This window comes from Crocodylus siamensis, chromosome 2, assembly GCF_052110815.1.
Source record: "Crocodylus siamensis isolate JL-2025a chromosome 2, ASM5211081v1, whole genome shotgun sequence".
NCBI classification, from domain to species: Eukaryota; Metazoa; Chordata; order Crocodylia; family Crocodylidae; genus Crocodylus; species Crocodylus siamensis.
In genome coordinates, this window is record NC_143396.1 from 252,162,834 (window position 1) to 252,175,127 (window position 12,294).

Below are 12,294 nucleotides of genomic sequence, written 5' to 3' on the forward strand. Positions count from 1 at the left end.
TCTTCTTATTTTCATGACAGACAACGAGCAAAAGATCTTGAAGAAGAGCTAGAAAAAACAATTCGCTCTTACCAGAGTCAGGTACATTTTTGTGGTGGGGGGGTGGTATTATCTGGCATTGTGTTTTGGTTTTTACTTTAGTAATATCATCAGCTATAGTCTGATATAATTCCAGTTAGTTGACAAAGATTAACAACTGGTTGGGATTATTTTTAATTAGTTTGTAACTTCTCAGTTGTACCTTTGAGACCATATTAACTTTTGTAAGAGTGTAAGATTCTGTATTAAGTATGCAGGAATAGGCTCCAAGGCCTTTGTGACTGTCCTAATCAATCTCTCTTTTTAATAGATTACTTCACATGAGAAGAAAGCTCATGATAATTGGGTAAGTTTACAAGTCTTGAAAAAATTCCACTGTTCCTCACACTTCTAACCAGCTTTCAAAGTAGTTTAACTCCATGGGTATTTTTATGACAATGAGTCACTCAAAAATAATGAGTCGCTCAGAAACCTGCTAACAAAAACTCTTATTAGATAAAACACTATCATTAGTTCAGGTCTGGTTAAATTTACCAGCAACATACTGCATGGTATATTTGCTTCTACAGCAAGTGATTATGCAGCAAGACATGATAATTAACAGATGTCCGCTGTTTTGTAAATAAATTTCTGGGTCTCTTCAATGCCATTTTCATGTATTATTAACTTGTACTATATCTTATACTTTATCTAACAGTAGAAGATACTATGTCCCTTTCTGATCATTTTGTTTCCTTGATTTCCACTCCCTTCCTTAATATTGCAAGGTTCTTTTTTTTATCCATCTTTTTAAGATGGAAAATGAACATCTATTGAATAAATACTCCAGTGTTACAGAGGGTCTGCACATGATACAATCCTATTGAAGTTCGTAGGAATGCAGCTATGGTATTTTCAGTAGCTTTGGACTGTAATTTTTAAATGGTACCTTCTTGATCTTAGACTGTGAAGTGGCTTCAGAGCGAACATAGCTATACTTTATTTCAGTCTTTATAGGAAAATGTAAAGAAAATATATAATCTTTAACATAAGCCCCTAAGTCTTGAAGCCACGATCCAAGGTCTGCCTGAGTGTCGCAGCCCATAGGTTTAGTGTAGTTAAGGTACATTAGTTTCTGTAGTCAGCAGCATACAGGGAGTGATGTGGCTGTCATGTCCAACAGCTTCTGACTCCTTGGCCAGAATTGTCAGCTTAGTGTAAATGGGTACCTGTAGCCCAAGCCTTGAGTGGATTTTAACTCTGGAGCTCTAACCTCTCTGCTACTGAGTCTGTTTAGGAATCAGTCTACCAGAGGCTAAATTATGCTATGAGCTACTTGTATATGGATTCTGTTGAGGCCAGTAGTGCAAGCACATACCTGTAGGAAGAATTTGATCTTTTGTAAGATAAGCCAAATATTTTTCTATTTCAGAAAAGACCCAAAGCCTGGTATTTCATCGCCACTTCCTTTCACCCTTTTGGTCCATCCTGCCTGCTCCTTTGTTTTAGAACCTTTTTGGAAACATGGGTGAATTTTAAATTATTTTAATGGGGGTCTTTCATTAGAGTCCCAGCTCTTATCATTGAAAAGACAAGTATTACTCTGCGTATTATTTGCTCTTTTAAAATTAACTTGAGACCTGATTTTTAATTGAATGCCTTCACTATCATTTTATAATAATGTATATGACACTTAATTTTAAGCTTGGTATCAAGTAAAATACCTAGGAGTTTTGGCCTAAATCAGAATGTCCCTGTGCATGTTAGCCAATGTTGCTGCATTTTAGAAAGGTAAGTTAGAAGTCTTACAGTGTTTTGATTGAGAAGTTCTAATGCATATGCACATTTTGCATTTTTCTTTTTTTTTAAAAGGTACTTTAAATGTGAGGTATTTAATAAGTAGGGGTTTTTTTCTTCCTCCAAAGCTGACAGCCCGGGCAGCAGAAAGACACCTCAATGACATAAGAAAAGAAAACGCACACAGCAGACAAAAGTAAGTACAGTAGTGTATGGATTCCAAACAAATACGTTGAACTATTTTTGTTCTTTATGAATGAACTGAAGGAAAGCATAAAAACAGATGCAATCCATTTTCATATGGCGTGAGTATGTTTGAAAATGTGCAAGTTATTTTTTCAGATTGCGCATCACTTAATGTGTTGTGGCAGTTAGTTAATTTTCAGTCTAATATGCTTAACTGAGGACTCCAAAGATTTGTAAAGATGAACTTGCCCTGTCTAATATTTTGTGATGGAAACATTTTAGAGGGCAGGAACATGCTGAATTGTTGAGATCCTAGACTGAGCAGGAGAGATGTCTTATCCTTATTATGATGGAAATTGTGCTAGGAACTGCATGTTACACCATTGGTCACAAGCTCTTTCCAAACTGTTGTTACGTTTGTGGAAGATAGCGGAGTCCATCTTTGGTATGGGTACTGCCAGGGAGAATACTACACTATTACAGAAGGAGTGCACAAACCGAAACCTAGCTAGGGGTGTTCTACTTGATAGTGTAAAATATTAAAATCAAATAGATCTTTCAGAAAAGAAACAAAACCTTCACATCGGGAACTTATTAGTATGTATTATTAACCAGAAACATAGGTTACTAGATTATTACGTGACTTTAAAATTAAGTACTGTTGTTTTTTATAAGACACCTTTTGACATGGGTTACATGTGAAAATAGTTGCAAGGAAAAATATTGTAAGGAATTATTATAGTCGTAATTTGTACTATCTGTGACAATTATTCTTAACTGTAGTTGCCTAGTCTAGTATCTTTGATACCCACTAAGAAATGAAATTCCAGAAGATTTTTGTTTTACTAGCAGTGTTAGTGAAACTGATGCATTACCCAGAAACTTTTATACACTCTTTCAGCTATTTCTTTTTTGTTTTTATTTGCAGGTTAACCGAAACAGAATTTAACGTGGAGCTTTTAGAGAAAGATCCTTTTGCTCTTGATGTTCCAGTTAGACCATTTGGAAGAGGTACAGTATTTTTTTTTTAAATGCAGCATCAAGCCCAACTCTCTTTTTTTCTCCCCTAAAAAAACAGTGCATACATATTTATTGGAAGCTTAGTTGGCTATTTGTATATATAAATGGCACTTTAAAAAAAAAAAGAATCTATTGTGTATAAATTACTAAGTCATTTCAACATTTTTTTTCAAGGGTGTTTTGTCTAAAAGACATTTTAAATGTCTTTGAAAGTAGACTGAATATAACACACAATAGGTCCATTCTAAAACATACAACCACAAAACTCATTTTGCTTCTGACTAAAATTTAGTTTTAAATTTGAAGTAAAAAGTACACTGTATGTACAGTCTATTACCACTGACTTTGTGAACTTGAGTATTTTGTTTTAACTGTTCCAGAGCATTCCCCATATGGACCCTCACCAATGGGCCGGCCTTCATCTGAAACAAGAGCTTTTCTTTCCCCTCCAACACTATTGGAGGGTCCTTTAAGACTTTCACCTATACTTCCAGGTGGAGGAGGAAGAGGTACAATTCTTAAATTTGAAAACGTATCTATTCTGGATTTCTCTCTCCTCTATTACAAATCTATTCCACTCTTTTTTCTCTTGATGGTAACCTAAAAAAGCAGTAAGACAGCCAGTTCAGTATAAAATGAATTCCCATGATAAACTTGAAAATATATTTTCCCACAATTTTTTGATCACTGATAGATATAATAGCAGCAACAATAATGGAATATTCAGTTGTGGCTTTAATCCTTGACATTGCTGTGTGGAACCACTTGGTTGTAGATAACTGAACTGCCAAACTTGGTCTCTCTTTGTTTTTATTTTTTATTTTTTTTGGATTCTCAGACAAATGGTGCTTAGCATAGACCTTTTCAAGGGGTAGAATTTTCTATTCAGTATTTGTTCGAAGATCAGCAGTGAAGTTGGTTGATTGCATCATTCATTTCCTGGATAGAAACTGCCATCTCAAAGAGCAATAACTGATAGCTTGTTAAGGAAGGAGCTCCTACGTTCCAAAAGAATGATAAAAGGTCCTATGTTATCTTGTGAGAAATAGGTTTCAAGTGGGGCCTGAAATATAGGGGACCTTCCCTCATCTTGGTCCAAATCTGCTCCAGTCTTAGTACAAGAGTATAACTGCATCCCAAGGATGAAGGAGTGGAGGAGGAAAGGCAGGTGAGCAAGAGAACTCTGACTCTTGCTTTCTCCATATCTTCCAAAGGGATGTGGTTAAGGGAATTTAAAACTCTTTTCCATCTAGAAGAGAACTGGAGAAATGGAGGTAAAATGAAGTTGTTTTGGGCGAGTGCTATTTAATGAGCTTGGGCTACTTTTTCCTGCCCTTGGCTCCAATTATTTGTGTCTTGGGTATGTCTGGCCCTTAATCACTTATTCTTGCCTGTGAATAAGGACAGATAGGCAGTCCTCAGACTTACGACACAATTGATTTCTGAAAACTGTATCTTAAGTCGAAATGTTGTAACTCTGAACTGATTTTCCCATAGGAAACAATGTTATAAATGGGACTTAGTTCAGGAACCAATCCCCCAATACCCTGTTTTCACCAAAAATAGCCCACAATTTTGTACTCAATCAATTTTATGGATGAGTAATATAGATACATTAATGTATTTATATTGTAAATAGCAATCATATTGGTTTGGAAGGGCTTCTTCAAGGTGACTTTGCTGGACTTTTTGAAGGGTTCTTGGCTGGAGTTTTGCCTGTAAGTTTTTTTCTGGAGTCTTGTCTGCTTTCTTAAAGAAAGTGTCCAAGGAAGTTTGGACAGAGGCTCTCCGGGGAGATGGGCGACACAGTGAACTTGTTCACTGGTGTGGCATCAGATCAAGTGTTGTAAAGTTGAAACTGACATCAGAAAGTTGAAACGGTGTCAATTTATAAATATTGCAATGTAAAATGTAACTCGAAATGTAAGTAGAGGACTGCCTGTACCCCTGATTTAGGCATGGTTGAGGTTCTTGTTTGTCAAGACAAGTAGAATGAAGCAAGATGAGAAATCTGAATAATTAAACTTAATATTGCAAAACTTTTCTTAAAGACCAATATTGTTCATTAACTCATTTAAAATAAGCAAATCATATTCTAAGAAGTCAAAAAAATGCAGAGGACAGTTTGAAATTTCAGTTTTAGCTATTAATTTAAAATATCTCTTCATTATCAATATATAATGATATAAATATGGCATATAGTTGAGGTAATTAATTTTATGTATAGTTTTGTGTTAAAAATCATCTTCAGACTTGTCTTAAATAAGATGTCAGACTTAACTACTGAATGGTTTTTCTTTAAACCTGTTAATAGTGGCTTAAGTAATATGGCTGATTCTGGAGAGGAGAAAAGAAAGTTTTATACAAGCAGACTTAAAAGTGCAGTTGTACTGTGACTATATTCATAGTCACATCTGCTTATTTCAGTGACAGAAATAAAGACCTACTTTTCGTTTGCACAGCAGTCTAGCTATAGGAGAAGAAATAGCTTGTTAACAAAATTGTTAATTAATCTTTAATTGCTTTAATGGCTTCTGTTCTCTTTTCTGTTTTATGCAAGAAAGAGCAAAGTTTGACTTTCATATTCTAGACTCAATTTGAAATGTTGGAAATTGGGAAAAACTACTGAAGTGAAAAAGACATTATGGAGCCTATGCCCTTTTTCAGAACAAATTACACTTTAAAGAAAACCACAACTTAATTTTAAGTCTGTTTAAAAAAGAAAAGTTATTAGAATAGCTTCAGATGTTGCCCCTGAAATCCACTTCTGATTTTTTGGTTGTCTTATTGCATTTAAAATTCCTGTTTCTTCTAAACAAGGAAATATTGTTACTGCTCCTATCCCTTTTGGGGGGCTTTTCATACAATGGAGGGTATTAATTGTCAGAATAGCAGTTTAAAACATTTAGTGAGGTTTTTCAAAGTTCATTTAATCTTTTAATGTGACAGTGTCACTTTAAACAGGCTGACATTGAGAGGAAGATTTACCAGAAATGTACCGGTTTTTTCAATCAGCATAATGAGGTTTATAATAAGCTGCTTTTTTAGTAAGAAGTGGCATAATTCAACAAAAGTGTGTTCAGTAAGCTTGAATTCCTCTACCCCATCCCAAAATCATCCCAGATTTTTAAACACTTCCAGTAAATGTGATACCTGAGCTGATACAGGAACATGAACAGTTGAGTGGTGGATAAAGACAATTTGCTCATTGGAGAGTCCCATTGGAACTGTGCATCCTCCACATCTTTTTAAGTGTTTCCACTCCTGTGTGATTTTTTTTTTCCTTCTCACTTTCAGACTTAAGACTCCTGCAATAGATGATTAAAATATTCAGATAAATTGGTATCTTTCTTGTTTCTTTAATTAGGATCAAGAGGACCAGGGAATCCAGCCATGTATGAAGGTGCTAATGAAAGAGGAGAGTTGATTTCTGATAGGTTGTCTGATCCCCACAGACCGCCTTCAGATACCGGGTCTTTGTCACCTCCGTGGGATAGAGATCGCAGGATAATTCTGCCTCCAACAGGTAAATAAATCTCCAGAGCCATCTGGTATTTTGTAAAAAATGTAATGAAAAGGATACTGGAAACCTAACCTTTTTATTCAGATACTAGATCTTTTTTTAAACAAGTGCAGCCACTGTTTTCAGTCTGCGTTTGTGAAACGTGACTCTGTTTTCTCTGCATCTTAGAAGGTGTGCTGCCACACTTAACAGGGTCTCTTTATACTGGAGCAGAGTGTTTTTCTGATGTGCTCAACATAAAATTCGTCTGTGAAATAACTGAGTGCTTGTAGTTAAAATGCTGAGTGTTAGTATATTAGAGGCTTGTTTTATGCATTAGAAATTCAAGACCTGTCTACTGTGGAAGCTTCTTTGAGAACTAGTGGAATAATGACATCACAAGGCCAAAAGACATCGCTAAAAATACTAGTACTGAAGTAGGAGCAAATGTGTGCACAGTAGCTTTTTTAATAAAGCAGGTAGCAGTGTAAAATATGATAATCTTTTTTTCTAAAAGCACATTTTCTATGATGTGAAAGGGTTATCTGAACTGCTGAGAACATTTTTGGTTGTTAGTTCTTATGTTGCCTGCTAACCTCAGTTACTTCCTTTTTGTATTAAAGAAGGAGTTTGTTAAAGATTGATAAAGAACCTTTTCTTTTTCAACCAATGCATTTAAAGGGAACAATGAACATTTCCCCCAAACTCCACTCTTACTCTTTGGGAAAAACTGCAACCACCAAATGGACATTTCCATGTTTAAAAAGCAAGTGAGGAGAAAAAATGCACTCTTCCAGAGTATCTGTGTACATTGTCAAGTAAAAATAGGCTCAAATGGAATTAAAAAAAAAAAAAAAGTTCACTTCAGATCACCTTTTAGAGTAAAATGCTGACACAACTTGAATATAAGCACTGTGATTGTAATGAAGTAGGTTACACTAAGGTAGAAGCAAAGCCAAAGTCATAAAAGTCAAACTTCATTTATATTGAGCACATCATCTATTTGAAATTATATGGTGATTATTTTAACATAGACCTTAAGTCAGCTATTTAACATATGCAAATAAACCATTGCACCCTGGCAGTGCCCCATCCATTACAGTTTGCATACTAGGAGTATGTTGTTTGACACCCCTGATTTACAGTGTGCTAAAACATCTGGCCCACAGGGCTTTTTCTGGCCCAATGACTTGCTTTATTGCTTCAGGATCTAGCTTGTGAGGTAAATTAGTGCTGCTCCCACTGCACTGAGGGGCCACTGTGCTGAATTTTCAATTTTCCATCCCAGTTCTGTATGCAAATTGGCAGCAGAGTCAGGCAGTGAGTTGCAGTGGCATTAATGCCTGTGCTACTGCCTGTGGCAGCACAACAGCTCTGGGAACTGTGCTGAGCAGTCCCATGGTCCAGACCTGGAGGTGAGTCATTTGGCCTGCAAGAAGTCCTGCAGCCTGGATCCAGCTCACCAGCTCATTTGAGTTTGACAGCCCTGCTATAAACAATGTGTATATATGATAGAATTTGATGTCTCTAGCTTCCAGGTGTAAATTGTTAGGATTGTACCTTCATGGTTGAGTTTTTTATTTCAAGAACATTTCCCTGTATTGATTTATATACTAATCTGGGTGTTTGTTTAAGAAATCCAAAAGACAAACTGATAGGCATGTAACTTTAAACCAAAAAGAAAAAGACCCTACACCTTTGAGAATCTTCACTGAACTACCTCCTATGATTTATTGAATGGTAGGTCAGCCGTATAACGATCCAGCTCTTCCTCCTCGGAGACCGGAACGATTTTATTCTAGTCCCTCAAACTCTGGAAGGCTTTCTGGACCAGCAGAACTACGGAGCTATAACCTGCAGCCTTTTGATAAACCAGGTAGGGATTACTTTAATCTGGTTCCATTGTGTTATTCAGTGACAGATCTTACTATGATATTATGGAAGAATCGTGGAGCCAGATCCTCAAGGAATCCAGTTTCCAATGGAGAAGGCAGTCCTTTGTGTATATTGCTGAGTGTCCCCTAATTTTGGGTACTCAGCTTTGAGACATGTAGGCCTTGTTTTTTCAGAGTACTTCCTATTTTCCATGTCCTTGTATATTTCATAGATTCATAGATGCTAGAGTTGGAAGGGACCTCAGCAGATCATTGAGTCCAACCTCCTGCCTGGGGCAGGAAGGAGTGCTGGGGTCAGATGACCCCAGCCAGATGCCTATCCAGCCTTCTCTTAAAGACCCTCAAGGTAAGGGAGAGCACCACCTCCCTTGGGAGCCAATTCCAAATTCTGGCCACCCTTACTGTGAAAAAGTTCTTCCTGATGTCCAGTCTAAATCTGCCCCCTGTCTGTCAGTTTGTGACCATAGTTCCTTGTTACTGCAAGAGGCGCATCTCCAGAACAGAGCATGTCCAGTTCCTTGCTGCGCCCCCCACTAATGAGTTTGTAGGTGGCCATAAGATTACCTCTCAGCCTTCTCTTGTGGAGGCTAAAGAGATCCAGGTCCCTTAGTTTCTCCTCATAGGGCTTGGCCTGCAAACCCTTAACGATACAAGTGGCCCTTCTCTGGACCCTCTCAAGGTTATCCACATCCTTCTTAAAGTACAGCGTCCAAAACTGGATGCAGTACTCCATCTGTGGTCTGCCCAGTGCCACATGGAGGGTAAGTATCACCTCCTTGGTTCTATTTGTCATGCATCTGCTGATGCATGATAAAGTGTGGTTAGCTTTGCTGATGATTTCATCACACTGTCGACTCACATTCATCTTGGAGTTCACTGTAACTCCAAGATCTTTTTCAGGTTCTGTGCTGCTGAGGGTCATTTTGCAGTCAGCGAGTGTACTGGATATTTTTATGCCCTGGGTACAGCACTCTGCATTTGTTGTTGTTGAACTGCATTCTGTTGTGTTCAGCCTACTCTTCCAACCTGTCTAGGTCTGCCTGCAATCATTCTGTACCTTCCCGTGTGTTCACTTCACCCCACAATTTAGTGTCATCCACAAACTTGGACAGAGTTTCATGCCTACATCCAAGTCCCTGATGAAGATGTTGAAGAGTACAGGTTCAAGGACCGAGCCTTGCAAGACCCCATGCCCACATCCTTCCAGGTCGATACCAACCTGTCCACTACCACTCTCTGGGTGTGACACCCCCCCCCCCCCAAACCAATTTGCTGCCCACTGGGCTGTTTAATCATCTAAGTCACAGCCTCTTAATTTATTTACAGGAGTCGGATGACATGCCATATCAAAGGCCTTCCTAAAATCCAAGTAAACAACATCCACCTCTACTCCTGCATCTAAGTGTTTTGTGACCTGATCATAAAAAGAAACCAGATTTAAAGCACTTCAGTCACAGCAGTGAGTGCTTGTTACCCCTGTAGATCAGGTCTCAGAAGTTTCAAATTGATTGTCCAGGAAATGAGATACAAGAACTCTGTGGGAGAAGCATGGTGGCATTTAGCTATTTCAACAAAACATTTTCTTCAGGCCCTGCCATCTTGCAGTAGACACTTTCCAGCTTCTTGCAACAGACAAAGGAGAGGGTCCTAAGTACCGTGGCGTCATCGCAGCACATCTGTAAATCATTCTGTGTGTACTGACTGAGGGAAGGGTCCCATAGGAGGAAAAAATAGCATGTGAGCAAATAATTCAGCTGTAAAAATTAATTACAATACAAATGGGACAGACCAAATAGGAAATGTAAATAAATGTCATTTTTTATGTCAAGTTATTGTTCTGGCTTAGGTGTTTCATTTAGTTTCAATGGTATTTGCATATGCAGGAAGGTCAAGTATCTCTCCTGTCTCTCTCTTAGAAAGGGGGAGTAATGTCTAGGCCCTGCACATTGTACTGGTTTTCTTTGAAATCCCTCTCCTCTCTTTTCTCTAAGAACACTTCGCTTCTTAGAGGGTGCCAGATTCAGACTGGAGATCAAATGTATCTCTGCATTTGAAAAACAGATACAGCACAAGTAACAAGAAGAGAGTATGGGGAAGGTTGTACTACTCTTCCTTAACCCTGACCCAGGACTTGATCCAAAAGAGGGACACTGTCTGTCTCTGTGGTTGCTTCTGAAATTGACAGCCATGTCTGTTACAGCAGCTATCTTTGAACTAGGCCTTCACCCTGAAGTAGGACAGACCTCAGCAAACCTTAGTGGGTTAGATGGTCTGCACTAAGTATATTCCTAGGAAAATAGGAACAGAAACAGCAAAATCAGGAGCAGAGGTTTTCAACCTTTTTTAACAAGTGTGCCCCTTCTGTCTCAGTTTCAGCTTATGTGGTCCTTTATATTAAAATTATGGGGGGATGGAGGGCTGAGCACATGCATGCACCCCCCATGTCACAGCAGGTAAGTCTGTTGGGGAGGGGAAAGGACCATGGGGGATGCAGATCAAGGCTCCTATGGTGAAGGAGAGAGTGGGGCACAGACGGGCCCAGTGGCTGGGGCGAACAGAGCCCTGGCTGGGCAGGGCATTGGACAATTGGAGCCTGGGCAATTCATCCAGGGTTGTGGGGGCGGTCCAGTGGGCATGTGCCCTCCTGATCAGTGTGTGGGCTGGAGGCAGCTGCTGCTGCACACTGCACTTTGCATGCCACTGCAGCTGCCCTAGGAGTGGTGTGATGCCACATGTGTCCCACTGCCAGGCAGGCAGGGGGCGCAGTGTAGCCTGGTGACAGCAGGCATGTGGTGTCGCACTGCTCCCAGAGCTGCTGTAGCGGTGCACAAAGCCCAGCATACAGTGGCAGCTGCCTCAGCCCCATGCAGAGATTTGGGGGGACAGACATGCCCCACAGGCCTCTGCCAGGGTGCATGCTCCCCATGACCTTTTTAAGTACCCCTAGGGGTACATGTACCCCCAGTTAACAACCACTGATCATGAGAGTAAAGACTTGCTTGGCCATACAGAATTTAAAGTGCAGCAGGGGTCATAACCATTCTGGAGAAGGAATTCCATCCATTACTTGTGTTATCTGTAATGATTTATGGCAGCTTCATGAAACTTGTTTCATGTAGACCAGACCAGTTACCAGACAAGATGTCAGATACAGTGGCCTACATCACTGGACAATTTTTTTATTTTTTAAAAATGTATTTCCAGTAAGGTTTTTTTTCTCATGCAGCAAAAATGTAGCAGAAAAACCCAGTGCTGATTTACTTGTTAATTTGCTGTACAGATGGGCAAGCATCTTCTGAAAACAGTTCAAGAATGGAGTCAAGTGGAAATGGAACAAAAGACCATCCCAACCTTAGTGTAAGTAGCAGATCAAAAAGATTTAGAAAACTTATTTTCACTGATCCCTTTCTTTGCAAGAAGAGATTTCTAAACATGTTTGTTTTTTAACATATTTTAAGGTAAGTTTTTCTTTGTACGTACAGTTTGAGCTGTTGTAATTTGTAGTTAATGTTGTGTTTTCCAAAGTCTGGCTGTTTTAGTATGTTGTTGTGTATAGACTGATAGTGTCTACAACATATGTACAGGCAGTCCTCGGAACGACACAATTGGCTCCTGAAAACTGGGTCTTAAGTCGAAACATTGTAACTCAGAACTGATTTTCCCATAGGAAATAATATTACAAATGGGGGATTGGTTGGTTCCTCAACCAAGGCTTGATACCCTATTTTCACCAAAAATAACCCAGAATTTTGTACTCAGTCAATTATAGATGAGTAACATAGCTACATTAATATATGTATATTTTAAATAGCAATCATATTGGTTTGGAAGGGCTTCTTTGAGGTGACTTTGCTGGACTTTTTGAAGGGCTCTTAG

General features: G+C 38.8%; 1 protein-coding gene across 1 annotated transcript in view; it reads left to right on the forward strand.

Annotated features, from left to right (window-relative positions):
• MIA2 (MIA SH3 domain ER export factor 2) overlaps nucleotides 1-12,294 on the forward strand; it is a 78,221-nt gene that overhangs the window by 61,817 nt on the left and 4,110 nt on the right. The window contains exons 21-28 of the mRNA XM_090034652.1: nucleotides 21-81; nucleotides 350-385; nucleotides 1,944-2,011; nucleotides 2,930-3,012; nucleotides 3,402-3,530; nucleotides 6,389-6,547; nucleotides 8,268-8,399; nucleotides 11,699-11,775. Of these exons, the coding sequence (XP_089890778.1) occupies nucleotides 21-81; nucleotides 350-385; nucleotides 1,944-2,011; nucleotides 2,930-3,012; nucleotides 3,402-3,530; nucleotides 6,389-6,547; nucleotides 8,268-8,399; nucleotides 11,699-11,775 (745 nt within the window). The remainder of the gene's footprint in view (nucleotides 1-20; nucleotides 82-349; nucleotides 386-1,943; nucleotides 2,012-2,929; nucleotides 3,013-3,401; nucleotides 3,531-6,388; nucleotides 6,548-8,267; nucleotides 8,400-11,698; nucleotides 11,776-12,294) is intronic.